Raw genomic sequence first — 21,167 nt, 5'->3', positions numbered from 1 at the left:
GGCCTTTTGCTTAGTGCTGATATCCAACAGCAGCAGCAAAGGGCTGCCCGGGGCTCTCCCAACAGCAGGGAGTTGCTCCAGGAAAATAGGGAAGTCAACCTGGGCCTGGGAAAATGCTCAGCTATTTACACCTGAGGACTGCGATTTGCAGAAAAAAAAGAAACCTCTCAGCAGTCTCCTTGTCCTTTTTCAGTTCTGGGTGGGACTTCCAAGAATGTTCCTGGAGAAGGGAAGAAGCTACAGGGTTGTGGGAGGCTGCCTAGTATATAACAAATCAGTTACTGAAATTAGTTTGAAAAGGTCGTTCATCAAGTAGTTTCATAAATAAGTCTCCAGAAGTTTCACAGTAAGTCTCCACATTTTTTCTTTCCAGGTGACCTTGTACAAGGGCTCTGACATGGAGGACTTCGGGTTCAGTGTAGCGGATGGCTTGCTGGAGAAAGGAGTGTATGTCAAAAATATTCGCCCAGCTGGGCCAGGAGATCTTGGTGGCTTAAAGCCCTATGACAGACTTTTACAGGTAAAACCCCAGGTAGAATTTTAAAAAATTTGACTCTTCAAAGCCTTACTTGACCAATGACCACCCATCCTTTGACTCCAGACTAGACTAGGGGCCCCTCCTATATAGGACAGAAACTTTTTCCTTTGGTAGAACTTGCCAGTCTTTGAAACTGCCTGTTCTCCTGTTATCTATTCCCCAACAGATGATAAACTTCTTGAGAACAGTGTTAGTACCCTGTTCTCCCATTTCCCACTATACACGGCTTGTATCTCAATATTCACACAGTATCTGCACTCAGAAAGTTGAACATTCTTTACATAATGCAATACTATTGTGGTCAGATGTAGTTCCACTGAGCATAACAAATTCCTGATTTTACATACAGTTTCTAGGAAGAGCATGTCACAGGAAAAGGAGGGTTGACATCAGTCTTGAAAGCATGTTCAACTGGAATAAGTCTGTTAACAAACAGCTGACTTTCAAAGCATGAGATTGCACTGATCGGTTGACTTTAGACACGAGTTCACTGGAGCAAGTTGCCATTGATCAGTTATATAATTTTAAAGCCAATGCTGGCAATCATTTTTACCATAGCAATACAACAAGTAGTCTTCTCAAGTTCTCCTAGGAACCTTTATTTTCCAGATACTCTCATAGTTGCTGAATGAGTAAATGTGGACAACTTAGTTAACCTCTGTGAATATCTTCCTAATCTATAAATTGGAGCTATACCTACATCATGGAAGTGGCAGCTATAAAAGGAGACTAGAGTCAGACTCTGAAGGGCCTTGGATGCCATGAAAAAGCTCTTGACTTTATTCTGGAGGCATATTAATTTCTTAAGCAGAATAATGACATAATTTGTAATTTAGAAAGACAATACAATAATATCATTGGTAGAGTGGAGTAGGGTTGGGAAGGGGAGGATCCCAGCAAAGGAGACCAGGTAGGTGTGGGTAAGACGCCTGGGTCAGACCTGAATCTTTCATGCCTTCCACACATCCTGGTAGAACAGTCTGGAAGGCCATTGGCAGTCTGGATCTGCTGCTCAGGACAGATGTTAGAGCCAGAGCTAAAGGTTTAGGATACTGAAGGCATGGGTATGAATAAAGTTACCTATGGTGGACTTACAGTAAGAGAAGAGAGCCAAGGAAGAGAATGCAAAGAAAAACAAAATTTAAAGGGAGGAAAGGACTGAAAGTGAGCAGTAAAATGGTAAGAAGATCAAAACAAGGTGATGGCCTAAGAGCCAAGGAAGGAGATATTAAGGATGAGTAGGTGTCAGAAGCAGCCAATACCAAAGGCCAAAGGGGATGGGAAGCTGAGACACGATGCCTGTGTTGGACAATCGGGGTTATACATATCATGCGTGTCAGGTCTCAGACCTGCAACAACTGGGGAGAAATGAGACGGGCCTGTGTGTAAGCTGGGGGGTGGGGAACAGGCTCACTTCTCACCATGGGCAGGAGCACAGGCTTTGGCATCAGCTAGAACGTCTGGGGTCACATCCTAGCCGGCCACTCACCAACTGCTGAGCTGAGGCAACATCTTAACCACTGTGCCTCACTGTCCTCACCTGTAAATTGGGGATAATACCCAGCACTTGAAACACCTGCCGCAAGTAAGCCGTCTGCTCAGCATGGGGCTAGTGGGCGCATCCTGGTTCCGTGCTCTCAAGGGCCTTACCGCATAGTAAAGAAGTAAGTCAGCAACCACGTTATGGGGCAGTCAGCAGGGAGAGACCCTCTGCCCTGGGTGCCCCTCAAGCACCTTCAAGACAACCTGGTGCACCCAAAGCGTTACTCAGAAGCTTGCAGAACTGTCTGATGACTACAATATTCAAAATGGCTCTTCTTAACCTTTCAGGTGAATCACGTCCGAACAAGAGACTTTGACTGTTGTCTTGTTGTGCCCCTCATAGCAGAATCTGGCAATAAGCTGGACCTGGTTATTAGTAGAAACCCACTGGCTTCACAGAAGTCTATAGAACAGAGTCTACCCGGAGGAGAATGGAGTGAACAGAACAGTGCTTTTTTCCAACAGCCTAGTCACGGTGGTAATTTGGAGATACGAGAACCCACTAATACATTATAGCAACGCTTCTTATGATGCAGGACAAAAGACAATATCTACATGGTGCTAAAAATTCCCTTTAAGATTTCTGTGACATTTAAAGCACAGATAATCATGTGGCATTAACTGTAAGCACAGGGGTCTTTTAAATCTCATGGCTCATGTTCACTTCCCTTTCCAAGTTGAAGAGCCTTCTTTTTTGGTGACCACTATGGTATACGGCAGGCAGTTCCTTGCCAAGCCCAATGGTAGAGAATAACAAAACTAGGTAGGCCACCTCTCCCCACAATCAACATCAGAGGAAATTTTTTACAAGTTCATCTTATCACTTTTTAAAAAGAGAAATGTCTGTCTGAAAAAATTCTCTGATAATTTCCTTAATTCACTTTGAGATCAGTTTCTTACTATGAAGTCGTTAACATGAGAACTTGACCAACAAGGCTTTTCATAAAGCTGGCTCTACTAGAGGGGCTAGAGTTTGGTAAACTGCTGGGACTGCTACTGTGGGAGGGGTACAGGTATAGAGCTGTCTTAAAAAGTTTCAGCAATGATGCACGTAGGAGACCTTAATAGGTGGTGGTAAATGTTTTGCCCAAGTATAGGAATGATTTTAACTAAGATGTATGCTATTCCCTATGCAACAAATTATCAAACAGGATATGTCTTGTGACCTGTTTTTTTTTTTAAGGACACATATTTTTAATAGCTGAAAAATCTCTGATAATGAATTAGTGTTTAGTAACACTGAGAATTAGTTACCTTATTTTTAAAATTCAAGATTGAGAATTTAAGAGTGAATAAAGAGTCTATTAAAATGAGGTTTATCTTAATAATAGGCAAATCAAACTCATATTGCTTGACATGTTTTGAAAACTGGTGATATTGAGGGGTGTACAGCACATGTACCTAAAAATGACACTGGACTATCTTTTGTTCTGAGCCATGCTAGTTACTGAAATTGTAAATACATTTTTCACAAAATGCATTGCCAATTATTGCCATCCCTCAAAGCAATAAATTGTGACAGTTGCTTTGAATGTTTGTCAGCAACTGTTTCCATTTGTTCAGATATTTTGAATAGTTACACTAATAACTGTTATTTGGTGAATATTTAAAAAAAAATAGATCTGTATATTGATTGTAGAATCTCCATATTGAAACAATTACTTTCCAAACATTTTCATTTTGGTCAATAATTCAAACAGCTGCTTAGGTAAAGCATTTAAACACTGTGTCCTTTGTTTAAGGAAAAAGCTCACCTTTCTTTTTGTGCAAAGAAATATAATATTTTAACCATATTTCAGAACCGCCAGGGCAAGAAAGTATAAAGCAGAATCATGTTAAGGAAAAAAAAAAAAGATCATGAGTCACTTAAATATGTATTTTTATTTGTAACAAACAAGTATTAAGCTGTAAAGTATTTTTGTACAAATTTAATACTTTATTAGCATGGTATTTATCGTCAATGTATGGTTTTGGGGAATTCAAAATTGTTGCAAATATTTGTATGGAAAAAGAAAAACCCTCTATCAAATGGAATAAACAGTGATTTTAAAAAGCAAAAAAACCAACATGGTATGTGTTTTTTTTTTGTTCCTTTGAGTATATTTTCATGTTCTAGACTGAGCCCTACACATGCTTATTGTTACACAATTTTCTAAAGGAGGAAGGTTTTGCCATAAACTTGAAAAGCTACATGGCAGAGTGGGATGAGCATAGGTTCTAAAACTGGATCTAGATTTGAGGCAGCTCTGGCACTCATTGGTGGTATGAAATTTACTTACCATGATTTAGTTGCACCACCTGTGAAACGGAGTGCGTATCTGCACTACAGGACTGTTATAAGGACAAGATGTACAAGATCTGTGAACGGGCTAAACAGCCTCAAACAAAACACCCCCCACCAATGGCACATTTATTTTCAGTGACAAAGACAGATCTTAACTCAAGGATCACAACATCTGCCTTCAGAGAATATTACATATATTCTATGAAATACATCTACAATAGCTATAAAAAGTACAAATTTTAATTACACTACCTTAAAAAAATATATACCCATAGTCCCAACATTTTCATTTTTGCAGATTGCCTTGCAGGCCTTGTAAATTCACAGGAAAAAGGCAAAGATGTCCATTCTCACCACTTCTAGTTAATAGAGGTTCTAGCTATGGTGGTATGAAATAAAAGGCATCCAGATTAGAGAAGAAGAAGTAAAACTATCTCTATTTGCAGATAATATACTCTCACACATGAAAAAGCCTGAGGAATCCACTGAAAACCTATTAAAACTATAAATGAGTTTAGCAAGGTTGCATGATACAAGATGAATATACAAAAATCAATTGTACTTTTATACAGTTGAAATGAACAGGCAAAAAATAAGAAAACATCATTGTCAGTAGCATCAAAAATAAAATACTTAGGAATAAATTTGATAAAAGATGTATAAAAGTTATACTCTGGAGCTACAAAACATTGTTGAAAGAAATGATAGAAGCCATAAATAGAAAGACATTCCATGTTCATGGAACAGATGACTTAATATTATTAAGAGACCAATATTCCCCAGATCTATGGATTCAACATAATCCTCTCAAAATCCTAGCTGGCTGCTTTACAGAGACTGATGAGCTGATCCTAAAATTCATGTGGAATTGCAAGGGACCCAGAACAGCCAAAAAGCTGGAATAAGAAGAAAAATTGGAGGACTCACATTTCTTGACTTCAAAAGTTACTACACAAAGCTAATGAAGACAGTGTGGTACTGACTAGCAAGAATCCAGAATTCAGAAATAAACCCTCATATTTACAATTAATTGATTTTTGACAAGGGTGCCAAGACAATTCAATGGGGAAAGAACAGTCTCTTCAAAAAATGGATCTGTAACAACTGAACATCCACATGCCAAAGACTGAAATTGGAACCCTACCTCACCATACACAAAAATTAACTCAAAATGAATCAGAGCTAAATGTAAGACTTAAAACTATTACTAACCCTTAGAAGGAAAACAGGAGTAAATCTTCATGACTATGGATAGGCAATGGTCTCTTAGCTATGACACCAAATGCACAAGTAACAACAACAGATACAACGGACATCTTCAGAATTGAAAACTTGTGCTTCAAAGGACACCATCAAGGAAGTGAAAATAAAACCTACAGAAAGGGAAAAAAATTTTCTGCAAATGTTTCTCATAAGGGACTTGAATGTAGAATATATAAAACCCTACATTTCAATAATAAGAAAAATAACCCAATTTAAAAATGGGAAAAAGATCTAAAGATATTTCTCAGAAGAGGTCAAACCAATGGCCAAGAGCACATGTAAAGATGATTCCCATTATTAGCCATGAAGAAAACTTATATCAAAACTATAATGAAATATACTTTGCACCCACTGGGATGCCTATAATCAAAAAGTCAGATAATAAGAAGTGTTGGGGAGAATGTGGAGAAACTGGCACCCTCACATACTGCTAGTGTAAATATAAAATGGCCCAGTTGCTTTGGAAAACAGTCTGGCAGTTCCTCAAAAAATTAAACATAGATTTACATATGACCCAGCAATACCACTCCTAGTGTATAACTGAGAAATGAAAACACACATCCTCACAAAAACCTGTACACAGATGTGCATAGCAGCATTAATTATAATAGCCAAAAAGTGGAAACAACCCAAATGTTCATCATCTCATGAATGGATAAACTCAATGCACAATATCCATACAATGGAATATTCTTTGGTATAATAAAAGAGATGAAGACATTTTGCCTCACTGCACCATGGAAAGCGATGGGTCACTTGCAGCTCACTGGAGCCACTTGCAAAAACTCAGCCAGGGCTCCTGATCTCGCCAAGTCAGCCCAACCAACACAGTCTGATCCAGAAATAAAGCCTCCACATATGCTGCCAGTTTTTCCATTAGTATGCAAAAGATATAGTCTTCATCAAGTTTGACTGAGCGATATTCCTTGAGTGAATTCGCCAAGACTTCTACCCAATGAAAGAAACAATGTTAGCTGTTTGTACATAATTTTTTTAACCTTAAAAAAAAGAAATGAAGCACTGATACATGCTACAACATGAAGTTTGGAGACACCATGCTAAGTCAAAGAAGTCAGCAGCAAAGGACCGCACACTGTATGATATATCCAGAATAGACAAATCAGTGGAGACAAGGTCAATTGGTACTTGCCTTGGGCTGGAGTGGAAAAGGGGACAAGACCTAAGACGTACAGGGTTGATTTTGGAAGTGATAAAAACGTCCTGAAATTGACTGTGGTGTTGGCTGCACAAATATATGTGTGAATATACTAATGGCCACTCATATGTACATTTTAAATGCGTGAACTGTACATAAATTAGATCTCCATAAAGCTGTTTTTAAAAACACCGGGATAACAGTAAATCTTTTGACTTTTTCCTTTTCCACTTAACAGTAAATAAAAACTCTTATTTAAAAAAATCAAATAAAATTCTCTTATTCTGAGAGAAAAAAAATTTCCCGAGTATCTCAAAACAACGTGCTCCCAAAAAAGTGGTAGTCATGTGACATGATAGAGGTGCTAGCTAATGCTACAGTGGTCAACACGCTGTGGTACAGACATGCATCGGGTCAACGTGGTTGGACACCTTAAACTCATATAATGTTATATGTCAATTACATCTCCAGTTAAGAAAAACAAAAACAAAAAAACACAATGTGCTCCCAACTCAGAAGGAATTTCTAGGAAAAAAATCCCAGATGAGGTAGGTCCAGGCAACAGGGATGGAATAAATGGCAGCCTTATGAGATGACCACTTAGCAGAAGACACGACATTCTGAAATGTGTGTCAATAATATAAAAGATGCAATTACAGTTTATCTTTACCATCCTTTCAACCCATTGGCAAAGATCACCCACAGTGATCATAGAAGTTAATAAGGCATGATACTAAAAGTAAAACACTTTAAAAGTACAGAGTTGTTTTTTTTAACATACAACATTTTTCCCTCATTTATGCCCAGTGCTACTAGTTCTCATGATGACAGATGTTGAAATTGCCTTGATTTTCTTTGATCAAAACAATCGAAAACATCTGCAAACACCAACACCTTAAAAATAAAACTCCAGTTACAGACATCCACTTTTATCTTCATATTTGAAGTTATGACACTGTTTTGTGTTGAGTGGGGAAAAATAGACAATTATTTTGAGCAACCAGAAATAAAATTAAGTTTCTTGATCATTTGTAGGTCTGAAAAGTTGCCTGGGGGTTAAACTGTTTAGTCTCAGATTCTGAAGTTTGGAAGACACTTGTGGAGATGATTCTTCCACCTGTTAGAACAACAATAAAAATAAAGTTGACTTGGTAAAGAGGTAATCAGTGAATATGAATATGAAGCTCTATGCCCTGACTCCTTCTGCAGAAGACATAATGCACTTTCCCCCGCCGCTTGGAAGACCTGAGCAGATCAGAGCAATCAGCTGTCAGCTCCCTGCAGGATCCAGCCTCCTTTTCTCACCATGGCATTCTCTAGAACCCAGCTCTGGGACGGACGTGTAGAAGTGACTACTTGCTGAATGAGTACAATATATCTATCTAATCACTAAAGGTATACAAAAGGGCCCACTACATAATTTGGGACCCAGTTCAAAATTAAAATATGGGCCCTTTGTTCAAAAAGTAAGAATTTCAAGATGGCAAGTGCACAACAGTAAAACAAGTGTGGGGTCCATGTAAGCACAAAGCCCTCTCTGTCTGCCCTGGCTGCATATCCACGATGCCAGCCCAAGGGGCAGGAAGACGAAACACTGCAATGCCACAGCACACTCCTGGTACTATTACTATTTCCCAAGCACAAGCCAAGGGACCACCGTAGTCACAAAGAAAGTTCTGAACAGTAAGAACAATAAGCACAAATCAATTAATCTTTCACAACGCTCCATCTGTTCAGTTGAGAGGACTGTGGTGGTTATATTTATGGATCAATTTGGCTAAGTCAGGGGACTCTGCATTTCAGATATTTGACCAAATATTATTCAAGATGTTTCTGTGGAGGTATTTTTTAGGTGAGATTAACACTTAAATCAGTAGACTATGAGTAAAGCAGATTACCCTCCGTAATGTAGGTGGGCCTCATCCTGTCAGCTGAAGGCCCTCACAGGAAAAAGACCAACCTCCCCCAAGAGGAAGGAATTCCGCGAGCCGACAGCCTTTGGGTCCAGGCCTCAATATCGACTCTTCTCTGGGTCCAGGCTGCCAGCCTGCCCTGTGGAATTTGGACTTGCCAGCCTCCACGATCTCATGAGCCAGTTCCTTAAAGTAAACCTAGATACACGGATGATAGACGACTGGTAGACAGACAGATGGACAGACTGGCACAACATATTGGTTCTGTTTCTCTGAAGAACCCTAATACAAGGACTATCTTTACTTGGGAATATTGTGATTATGCCCTTCCTAGGTTGGGTTTTTTTGTTGTTGTTAAAATGTCATTTTTTCCAAAAAATTTCTGGGAATAGCTGCCTTCATATGATAAATTTTAGAATGTTTGCACATATGTTTTTATGTAAAGGGACACATCTGTTCATCCTCCTTTTTGGTGGAAAGAGCTTAGGCAAAAGAAAAAAAAAAATCAGGGTATATTCCCTTTAAGGTTTTCTTCAAAACGCGAAGTTTTTAATCCACAGAAAAGCAAAAGCTTTCATCTAGGAGGGGCTCAGTCACTAGTATTTGTTGAATTTAAATGCTGGTTTGGTTTTACTGGAGCATGTGCATGTGAAGGAAGGGAGGGAGGGTGGCAGCCCTTCTCACTGAGTTTGATCTTTTAGAAATGAGGCACCTCAGTGTCCCTGAAAATCTGGAGTTACAGAAACAAGTCACCAGTTCATCCATCCTCAGCCTTCGAATCCCTAGATTCCTCACTTCTAGGGACTCCTGCAGATGTCAGATACTTCTGGAAGACCTTGTGAGAAAACTTGCCCTCTTCAGTTAGAGAACTTCAACTGTGCTACTGTGAATGCCGTCAGCCAGCACTGGGCAGCCCCCCTCCATCCTGCTGTGTGTTCACAGACCCTCTCTGATAAAAGCCTTGGCAAGCTCAGAACTGAAGATGGATAATGTTGCTGTCCTCCTGTAGAACCGTCACATAAGCCGTAACTCCCCCATCCCCTTCTGGTGCTAAGAAATCCAAAGCAAAAAACTTTTAGAAAAGGACTCTTTTTTTAGAATTGCCTCTCGTTCCTGTTCCAGTTCAAAGGCCTTATTTATCCCAGGGTCTTTGCAAGAGGTTAACACATTTAATTTCAGAAAAAGATGTTTTGCTGAAATGGAAATGCCACCTCAAAGAGTTGATCTGGAATACAGAATGAAGCTTAGGACCAGCAGCAATCTTATTACTTCCAAGAAGAACAAAAGAGAAAACTTTTTCTTTTACAGTGCCCACTTTTATTCCCTTCCCTGCAAAACCTGTCCCAGTTCTAAGGGTACCTGGATGTCCCTGGATGCCCACACTGGAAGCCTAGGAATCATCCTTAGGCCCAACACCCACTCTGTATCACTGACCATCAAGTCCTACCAACTCTACCCCCTAACATGTCTCTTCCATCCACACTGCTACTACCTGACTTAGAGCATGACCATTTTGTTTTTGCTGGGAACTCATACCCTAGTCTCTCCCTAACCATAATCCATGAACTCCAGTCAAAGGGACCTTCATAAATTTCAGCTCTTAAAGTACTGTGATCAGAAGAACATACAATCCCTTTAGAAGAGCCTTGGTTTATCTCCTACCTCTTCCAGTGTCCTTAGCTCAACCTGCCATTTGCACACCACGCTCCAGCACACTATCCTATATACTTGTGTTACCTGATATGCCAATACTTCACACACTGCACCCTATGATGGGCACACTCTTAGAGAACCTTTAACTGTTTCAATATCCACGTGGGGTCAGAGGACAGAAGCACTTTCCCTTCAGACTTCAGCCTGGTAGAGGCAGATTACACAGCAGTCCCACCTCTGCACCCCTTATCTTTATTATGGTGGCCCCTTCTTACCTTCATTACAGCCTCGGATGTCAAAAGACTCACCCTAACAAGTCTGCTGCCAGCGTTATCAGGCAATTCTTAAGCTTCTGTTGGTACTACATTTGGAGATAATTTATGATCCCACTTTTAAAAAAATGTTTACATAAGTATTACCCAACTTGGATCATGCCAACTCATAAAACTAGGAAAGAAATGGATTTGGATCATTTCTAAAAAACCAAAATAGGTCTCAGAAGTTTGCTTCCCTTCCCTCAGAAGTTTGATATTCAAAAGGATCTTCTACCACCTCTAAAAATGATTCTCAAAGGAATACTCAAAGCAAAGGGGGCACTCCCAGAATAGGTGTGACTTTGAGCTCAACATGAAAAAACAATACCCTATTTTTTCAAAAAAAGGTTTCACTGCCACATAGTCATAGCTCACTTTTAATCACCAAGTATTTTTGAAATATTACTGTGTCATCAGCAACTGTAGGATATGAATGCTGTTCTCCAGAGGCTTGATTTACAGACTCAAATGATGGTTACAACAAGTGCAGGGCAGAGGGGACGTGTGCCGGTTAGAGTAAGGGAGAACCTGATGGCAACTGAGCTGGAGTCTACTAGGAAGACAGAGGGTGGGAGGAGGTGGGAGCTGAGAGCTACCTCATCTCCCTGTTAAACCCGACGATTGTACCCATTCCCCACCAGTTACAGTGCAAAAGGGCCCCCTGTCCCCAGTCCCATCCAAAGGGCAACCCCTGTACTCAGGTTCTTGATTATCCCACCTCACCCACTTCTGGACTCCATTCCTGCAATTATTCCCTCTCTCTGAACCATGAATTTCTCGTTCCCTGTTGGACCACTCCAGCAAGACCCTAGGATGCTTTAATACACCCATCCAAAATAAAGAAATCCTTCCCTGACCACCAGCTCTCCATCCAGATTCAACCCTCTCTCTCTGCTTCCTTCCACAGCAACCTTCAAACACTCTCCTCCTAGCGCTTCCTCCCCTCTCTCACTTTGTATTCTCTCATCAGCCCACTCCAGTCAGGTTTTGTTCCCACCTTCCTATCCTGGTTTTTCTTCCCTCCCAAACTCCTTGTCCATCTCTTTTGCTGGTTCTTCCTCCCCTGCCAGACCTCTGAAAGTTGGGAGGCCAGAACTCTGCCTTCAGGTGTCTGTCCTGAAATTAACTCACCTGGTCCTCTAATTACCACTACACACTAAAGACTCCCACGTGGACATTTCCCACCCCAATCTATCCTGAGGCTCTAAAGTCTCTCCTAACCAGTGGCTCTCTCAATAAGCCTGCTTATGTGTCTAACTGAGCCTGAAACATAACATGCCCAAAGTGAAGTCTTCATTTCCCCAAACCAACTTCTCCTCATGGCTTTCCCATCTCAGGAAATGGTCCTAAATTCACCAAGGTGCTTCAGCCAGAATTCCAGGAATCATTGTGGATTTGTTTTACCCATTCACATCTAACCAGCAAGTTGTATGGACTACTTCTCCAAAGTGCAGCAGGACTCCCGGCCTCTTCTCACCACCATCCTTGCTCTTTCATTCTCTGGGGCAACCTCCCGACTGGTCTTGCTTCCACCTTACTTTCTACAGGTCACTCTCCACAGCAGCCAAAGGGATGTTTTTTAAGCCTACATGACATGACATGACACCTCCACATTCCGCCGCCAGGAGGTCAGGACCCCAGCCCCCTCCCACGGCCCTGCCTCGCTCAGCCTCATCTCCTGCGCGCTCTGCCTCACTCACTGGGCACATGGGCCTTCCCCTCTTCCAGTGAGCTATTCACTCTTCAGGCTCTCACCTTCTACACTCTCTGCATTTCGGGATGCTCTTCCTCAGGGCCTCACACGGCGGCTCCTGGGCATTATTCCGTGCTGAGCCCACTTGTCACCTCCTCCACGTGACCTCACTGAACACCATAGCAAACAGCACGCCCCCCTGCACCATTCCCTGCCTCTACTACCTTAATTTTCTTCATAGACTCTCTCTTGATCTGAAATTTTTATTTTCTCTTGTATTTATTGCCCACGGCATATTGGTAATGTAACGACTGGAAACCGGGGACTTGTCTATTTTCCTCACTCCAGCATTTGGATCAGTGCCTAGCAGATGAGCTAAACAGTTTTTCAAATGCTGAAGGAGAGGAGGCAGCATGTGAGCCGAGCTGCACAACAAAACCAAAGGGAAGGCATGAGAACCAGTTCGGCTCACTGTGGTGAAGGGAGAGACAAGCTTGATGAGAGCAGAGAAGAATACTGGGAAATGAAATGACACTGGGGAAGCTGGAATCAAACCGGTAAGGGTCTCAAATGCCAGGCTAGATGGTCTGGTCTAGAACTTATGTTGTTGGCACTAGGAAGCCACTAAAGGCTGGTGAACAAAGGGATGAGCTGAGCACTTAGAAGCGGCTAAAATTTGGTGACAGTGTGTAAGGTGTACTGGGGGTCTAGGAACAAGAGAGGGGAAGGCAGCCAGGTCAGCAGTCGTCTACGAGAAAAGGAACTAAAATAGTGTGGACTAAACGGAATGAAGAAATCCTGAGAGACATTTTGCAGTAAACCTAGTAACTAACAAGAAGTAGAGGGCGAAAGCAAAGTGAGTCTAAGGGACTCCAAGATTGTAAGCTTTTATCAGTGGAAAATGGTGTTTGAAATGGTGAAATCCTCAGAGACTAGTGAGATGTTGAGCTGTGGCTCCAAAAAGCCCATCTCTAGGAACAAAGACGGATCTGGGAGCTGGTTCATGACCTCCTCTTTGGTGTCAAGCGCAATCTGTGAAATACCAAGTTACTTACACAGCCTGTCTGTCTCCACCACGGGCCATCAGGGCAAGAGTGGGACCTGTCACTCATCTCTGAACTGCCAGGGCCTGGGATGTAGCAAGTAGCTGGGAACAAATCGACGATGCAAAGGTGATGGCTGAACCTGAGAACGCGATCAGCGCTCCAAGGAAAAAGGCACTGAGTCTTGGGGAGATGTCTCCAGTCAGAGAATGGGAAGAAAAAGAGTGAAGAAACAAAGGCCAGATGACACAGACAGTAGGGCAAGTGTTAGATAAGGCCACACTGAACCCAAGGGATGGAAACATTCAAATAAATGGTAGCAGCAGCTAAATGCTGAATGTCACGGGAAAGTCAAGACAAGTGGAAGAGAAAGCCTCTCGAGCTGCAAGATGACGGGATGCAGCCGCTCGGTGGATCTGTGGGGACTAGAGCGAGTGTAGGGCCCAGAGAAGGGAAGGGTGGCTGGTAAGGAGGGAAGGCGGGAAGAGACGTAGGGAGACCCAGACGCTTCTCCTGCACCCCACACCTCCCGCCCATCACCAGACTGAGGTTGCCAGAGGACCAGCCTCAGGCAAACTGAGGAAGTGCTGGGAGGGGCGGGCACAGGGGAGAGGAGGTTCTCGGAGGCCAGGGGACACGTGTCTTCACGCCCCACGGCCCAGGGTAACACACAGTCGCTTATGAGCACACTGAGGGGAGCAACATTCAAATACCCCTGGAGCGCGTGGCAACACCACTCCTACCATGAGCACTTTGCTGGGGCTTTCCTCCACATTCACGCCACAGCTTCTTTTGGAGCCTCGCGACTTTGACGGATCTTCATCTGCATCCACGGCCGCAGATGAAGACAACGGCCACCTCCCGGCAAAGGCAAACACACTGTCGTCGGCGGTGGAGGCCTCGCTTCTGCGGACGTTGTGGGTCCCAGGGTCAGCCGTGCCTGTGGGGCGCGGCGAGGCTGATGGCTGCGTGCTGGCGCCTCCGCTGGCTCCAGAGCTCCTTAACGGGGATTCAAAACCTGCGGCAGATGCACAGCTCTCCAAAAGCTTGTTTTGCAAAAAATGTTTTAAACGAGTTTTCCTGGGAACATTGTTTCTCATAATTGCGGTCCGGAGCTGGGACTCTTCTGCAATCACATACACTCTGCAGCGGCCCCGGGTCACTGCAGTGTAAACGTGCTGCCAGTGCTGGCGGCCGGCCTTCCCAACCACGTAGACGACCGTGCGCTCCTCAGACCCCTGCGGCGGAGGAATGCATTAGCGGACTTAATAGGGCACGACGGGCCGTGTCTTCAGCAGTCTACAAGACAGACAGGCACAAGGGCTCTAGGCGCTCTCGAGCGCCTCCTACCTGGCTAGAGTATTCACATGAATCCATCTTACGGGTTCCATTTGATTCATTATCCAAGAACTCATGTTTTCTAATTATGCTGCCAAGTTCCGGTCTCACAGATGCACAACTAGCTTGTAGAAACCCAACAATAAATTTAAAGACCATATGCAGCGCCAAATCTTCCCTGTGAAAACTGGAAATGATCATTTGGGCTTTACGGGTAAATATGTTTTCCCACTGTTACTTATATAACAAAAAAATAGACACTTTAAATACCAAGTTATATAATATAAATATATTTATTATATAGTGTCTATAGATATTGGATATATTATTTTGCAAACATCAAAAATGCTTTAAAATACAGCAAAATTTTTTAAACGGATACATTTATATATAAAATAATCACAGCTATAACACACAGTAAAATCACTCTGATAAAAAAAAAAGAAAATGAGCATGGATATGTAACAAAATAAATCACAAAAAAGGGAAGAAAATTTTACCCAAATTTTAAATGGTCAGTCTCCAAAATGGGGGTGGGGGGGTCTGTGGGTGATTTTTTTCTACTTTTCTGTACTTTCCCATTGTTGAGCCATTTACTACTTTTATCAAGATACACAAAAGAGAACAATGAACCTTTGCTCTTTAGGTTTGGCAAGCCAAGAATTGCATAGGTGAGAAAAATGCCCAGAGTCACCATGTAGCCTGAGAAAAACAACTTCAATTTTTGTGCTATTTTTAGCCCCAATAATTTCAGTGCCACCGTAAACTAAGAAGTGGTTTGAACCATTACCTCCCCTAATATTCCCTCATTCCCACTGCCAAAAGAATTGTGGGGAAACAAATGACCAGATGAAGCATGTAGAAAATAGAAATCCACAGTAAAAAATCTCGTACACAGCAAGCACTTCTACCTCCCTGGACACAGTTTGACCCAACTAACTCCTCAGATTGTAAGTTTGACAAATACTTCCTTCTAATGCTGCTGAGTCTCAGAAATTGACTGAAATGGTTCTTGGTTATATGACTGATGAACATATTGTACAGATACAAAGCACCATTTCTGCCTTTGACTTTATACCATGTACTCTGAAACAGCTAAATGTAGCCTAAACTTAGCTCATCAAGTTTAGTCAGTAGGTAACACTGAGAAAAGCTTCACAGCCTCATGTACTCACCTGCTGTAATCACAGTCCTCAGGGCACCACCAGACAGATTTGTAAACCGCAAGTCCAGCCACATCAGACTCTGCTTAAAATCACTAATCACTCCTAACCCCTTAATGTGGCTCCTGTCCGCTCTCCTCCCTCCTTCCCCTTCCCCACGAGCCATGTCCCACCCAGCACGAGGAACCTCCTTGGGCTCCTGCCACGGTCCCCACCCTGGGGCCTCCATCTGGCCCACTTCTGCCCCATCCATGTACTTCCTAGCACCCTGTACTTCCTCTATCACAAAATTTTTGCTGGACTGGAATGAAATTGTCTGCCTTCTTAGCTGTATTCCTCACTGGACCATATCCTCTGTGAAGGTGGGACAACGTCTATGTTGCTCACTATTTTTGATGAATGATGATAAAAGTTAAAATGTCATGCCGAAGGTGTGCTCAGAAATGGGTCATGACATCTAACTTCACCTCAATAACCTGCTAGAAACCATTTGTCCCTTTTTAAAAATCTTCCTTCAATCATTAGAATTAGCAAACTTCATATGGAGGCAAGTTTTAATTACAGACATCTCTTCTCCGATCTCATTACCTCCTGTCACTCTCCCACACTGGCCTCCCTGCTGCTTCTCTCCTTCAAATAGGCCAGGCGGGCCCCCACCTTAGAACCCTAGCGCTGGCTGTTCCCTCTACCTAGAATGCTTTTCTCCCAGATATCCACAAGGTTAACTTCTTTACCTCCTTCAAGGCTTTGATCAAATGCCACCATCTCAGTGAGGCCTACACTAACCACTACTTAAAATTACAACTGCATCCCACCCCCACCCTTTTCCCATAGCATTTACCACCTTCTGATATTAAACGTAGTTTACTTATTTCTTTACAATTATGTTTATACCTATCCTCTTCCCCACCATACATAACCTTCACAATGGCAGGAATCTTTGTATGTCTCATGGACTGACCTATGTACCAAGCACCAGAACAAAGTCTGACTCAGTAAACACTTGCTGAATTGAACTGAACTTGGAAGAAACAAACTATGCTGATACAAGTCATAATGTTCTCAGAGGTAAGAGATGATATTTCAGCCATGAGGTAAGAGCCAGATCCAGTTAAGAAGAACATTTAGAGATATTTACTCCAAACTCAACCAGTAATAATAATGGCCCCATCATCTTCATTTGTCCAGAAATGCAACAGAAAGCCTATTTTATAAATTTGAGAAAAATCTCTCAAAAAATATAACAAAATGATAATGAGTTAGATAGTAGGATGGATAAGAATTTTAGCTAATCAGTTTGGGAGGTCCAACATAAACAGATCTAGAAAGACAAAACAAAGACAATGAAGGACAAGAAATCTTAATGAAATTATTCAAGAAAATTTACCAAAATTGAATGAGTTTACAGAATTACAGAGACCCCCATCATAAAGATCCATGGGAGAAATTTCTACAGGATCTCACACCAGGAATATCTCCACTTCTTAACAATTGGGTTTCCTGTTTCTTGGGTTTTTTTTAATCCAATAGACAGAGTCAACTTACCTGTTCTGTCTTATTTTGGGATCTGTGGCCTTAAGGGAACTTAGAGCCAAATCTGCAGTGTACATAAGCAAGCCAAAAAGTCGCTGTGCATCTCAGTATTCCAACCCCTCCAGGCAGGAATCCTTTTACCAACCTTAGCTTTATTTTCTACTTGACACTCTTCCTTAATCTTTGTAAAAAATCATGTTGCATTGCAGGCAGCTTCTGTAAGCCATTTCATATTCTTTTTGGAACTGAGATAGGCTAAATTAATAAATAAATCACCATTCACTTAAAAAAAAAAAAACTTTTATGCTAGTTAATGTTTGCCTACTAGTAGAGGATTATAGGCTAACTTAAATTTTTCTCTATTACAAATGTAGGTTGATACAGCTTCGTCACTGAAGCACCATACCAACACCAAAGAGAGGAGCTCAAGACAACGACAGGAATAACAGAGCCACAAAAACCTAGGAGAATTCAAGATGACTAAAACAGAGCTTAAAAGCAAATTGCAATAAATGCAATGTGAGGTTTAGGATTAGATCTTGGAACAGAGAAACGGTATTAGTGGGAACCTGGTGAAGTCCAAATAAAGCAGAAAGTTTAGTCAGTCATTTTGTACCAGTAGTTATTCCTTAGTTTTGACAAATATACCAGTTATGTAAGAGATTAACAATAGGGAAAGCTAGGTGTGGGGCATGTGTAAATTCTCTGTAATTCTTCTGTAAATGTAAAGTTATTCCCAAACAAAAAGCAGGTGCCTCACAAGGGCAGAAGGAGGGCATTCAGTTGTCAAAACTCATCCAACTTTATAATTAAAATGTGTAAGCAAATTGTTCCCTAATAAGGTTGACCAAACAACACAAAAAGCAAGTTGCAAAGATATATAAACATTACAATCACCATTTACATAAGCCTTGGCATCAGTTGTTGCTAAATCAATGGACCAATTCAGCAGAAACAAATTCACTTCTGAGGGAGGGAGGGAAGGCCTGGGACCAGGGCAGGACAAGGGAGGCGCTTGCTTTGGGCACAAAAAGAGGAGGTCAAGAAACTCAGCAATGAAGATACGGGACATTTCAATGTAATATTTTTAGAAATAAAAATTTAGACAAAGATCTACAATGAACAAAATACCAAAATTTTAAGTAAAAAAGATCAGTAACAGTGCCATGCCAAGAGACACTGGAGACTAAAGCAAGAGGGAAGTTCCTCCTGGCCCTGACGCTTCTACCCCCGGTGCAAGGGAGGCCTGCGGGATGAGGCCTTACCTCTAGTGTCCTAGGGCCTGAATAAAGAGGGCCCCGAAGCTGAAAGAGCAGAAGGTTAATGTCCAGTATTTCTGAACTTTTGTGTACTTTGCTTCCTAACTTAAAAAACTCCTAATTACCAAAAGTGATGAGCCACCAGAAGTAGAAAGAAAATACGCAAGGCACTCTATGATGTGGCCATGATTCAAATAGCTTTGTAAAGGTGCATTCTTACCTGAAAAGTGTGAATAGTTCTTGCCCACGCGTGTTTGATGTGACAGTATTGCATTAGTTTCCTAAAATCCACAGTTACTTTCAAGCCAGCCATATTATCAATGGTCAAAGACCTTCTCTTTCCAAAAGTTACATCAGTTATATCCTGTCACAAAAACAAAAAACTATTTTGTACATTTTCAAATATGCACACAGTCGAGATACTCTGTTTTTGTAAACATAAAATGCAAGCACCATATAAGTAAAATAGCATGTACATTCATTATAGCTGTTAAGAATTTCAGAAGGCTTAAACTCTATGCTTGAGCCCACACTGCATACATACATACCCAAATATTTTAAACACAAGTGGAAGGCTTAGGTCCTTGAAACTTAACCTGAATTTGACTCTCTGGAGAATAGTCTGTGTTGTCTTCCTTAGGTTGAAGTCTATAGCATTTCTTGCACTGTCTATGCTAGCCTCCATATACTCTATGCAAAAAATTTATTTTTCCTGACAGCTTTTAAAGAATAAGCTTTTAAGTGTAACAGATTATTTGTAAAATGAGGACAAATTCAAAGGGAACACTTCTAGTCTCTAAATATAAGCAGCAACCAAGGAAACAATGCTTTGTAAAATATATGTATCACTGTCCCTTGCTTTTTATTACTCAAGCACTTGAAACTTACTAAAAATATGTTTCTTCACAAAGTCCTCCAGGAAATACAGGAGAAAGGGACACTTCCCAACTCATAAAGCCAGCACTGCTCTGACTTCAAAACCAGACATTACTAGAAAACTACAAACCAATATCCCTCATAAACCCAGATGTAAAAATTCCTTAACAAAAATTATGGAAGAAGAATGTCAACTCTGATAGGATTAGGTTCTGAATAAATCCTAGGGCAATTAAAAATAAAACACCAAAAAACCCAAATCAGTTTCCAATAGGTGAAAAGGTACCATTTTTCTGTTTTCACTTACCTTTCTTATGAAAAACACCTCTCCATTGCACAGCCGAATACCACTTTCAAAGTCATGCTTATTTCTAGCAAAACTATGAGGACTACCATTAAAAAGTTCACCACTGGCCTCTAGTTCTTCAGTCTGCTGACTGTTAGAGTTAGTTTTATGGAGTAACTCTGAGAGATAAACATTCCTGGTAGAACAAATTTTATCACCAACTCCAAACTGAAGTCTGTTCTGATGGTCTCTAGTTTAGAAAATAATACATTGTTAAAATTTGGAAAACCTAGCTTCATTTCATTTAGGTGTTAATTCCCACTCAGACATGACCCAATTCTCAAAATAACTTCTGTACCCTCTTTTCTTCACTTTTGTTCTCCAAACATCAACACGACATCAGGCGCCCAGAGTTGAGGTCTCTCTGCACACCTCAAACTCGGTGACCTTTTCCAGCCTAACTGTTTCAAGTTAGAAATCTTGGCATAAATGCTGATGTGTCTCTTTCCTCTATATTCTAAAAGTTACCAAAAATCTTATTGATTCTATCTTTCAAATTCATCTTCTCCTCTCCCATTTCTCCTATCACTACCCTCTTTCAGGTCATAACAGCACTTATCCATATTCCTAGAATAATAATTATGACATTTTATCAGAATTATGGCAGCAAACTGAACATGTGCTAACAATATACCAGTTGCTGTGATACGTGCTTTAGGCACATTATTTCATTTTATCCTTCCTACAGCTCCATGGGGAAATCCTGTGTATCGTTTTTTACATACATGGAGAGGTGAGATTACCTGCCCAACATCACACCTGCTGGGCCCCACCCAGACTGGAAGGCCTCAATCTCATGCTTTTTACCCCTTTGTTAGGCTACCTAACATGATTTGTTGTGTCTCTTTCCTCAACAGACAGGGAACCCCTCCTGTAACTGACCCTTCTTTGGATTAAGTCCTCTGCGCTTAATAAACAGCAGCTGTTGATAAAGGCAAAAGCAGTGAGTTAATTGTTTCTACAGGTAAACAGAGAGGCTTTTCCATAATAGCTGTTTCTCCAACAGATGCTCACCATAGGGCTTTCTGCAGGCATCCTGTTTTGCAAAGGTTCTTGGGTGCACTACACAGAGATAATTTGAAAAATTCTCCTGAATTCCCCCACACTTATCCTGGAGAAGCTGCCAGGCCTGAAGACCCCAACAACATTTTAATTCCTTATTTTTCCTATTATGCTGATTACCAGAAAGTCAGTGCCTAAGGGTATATTTTATATTTAATTGAAGAGATCATTTGACTTTACCAAAAAAAAAA

General features: G+C 41.3%; 2 protein-coding genes across 8 annotated transcripts in view; one reads left to right on the top strand and one right to left on the bottom strand.

The window, feature by feature from the left end:
• GRIP1 (glutamate receptor interacting protein 1) overlaps positions 1-4,142 on the top strand; it is a 676,609-nt gene extending 672,467 nt beyond the window's left edge. For all 7 annotated transcript variants that reach the window (XM_036894904.2, XM_036894901.2, XM_036894903.2 and 4 more), the window contains 2 exons: positions 374-520; positions 2,369-4,142. In XM_036894904.2, coding sequence (XP_036750799.1) covers positions 374-520; positions 2,369-2,596 — 375 coding nt within the window. In that variant the 3' untranslated portion in view covers positions 2,597-4,142. The remainder of the gene's footprint in view (positions 1-373; positions 521-2,368) is intronic.
• Positions 3,943-21,167, bottom strand: part of HELB (DNA helicase B) — a 42,211-nt gene continuing 24,986 nt past the window's right edge. Inside the window, exons 10-13 of the mRNA XM_036894906.2 lie at positions 19,876-20,104; positions 18,913-19,056; positions 14,143-14,637; positions 3,943-7,900 (exon numbers count right to left, since the gene is read on the bottom strand). Coding sequence (XP_036750801.2) covers positions 7,796-7,900; positions 14,143-14,637; positions 18,913-19,056; positions 19,876-20,104 — 973 coding nt within the window. The 3' untranslated portion in view covers positions 3,943-7,795. The remainder of the gene's footprint in view (positions 7,901-14,142; positions 14,638-18,912; positions 19,057-19,875; positions 20,105-21,167) is intronic.

The sequence above is a fragment of the Manis pentadactyla genome, chromosome 10, assembly GCF_030020395.1.
Source record: "Manis pentadactyla isolate mManPen7 chromosome 10, mManPen7.hap1, whole genome shotgun sequence".
Taxonomy (NCBI): domain Eukaryota; kingdom Metazoa; phylum Chordata; class Mammalia; order Pholidota; family Manidae; genus Manis; species Manis pentadactyla.
This window is presented reverse-complemented; position numbering and strand designations above follow the sequence as displayed.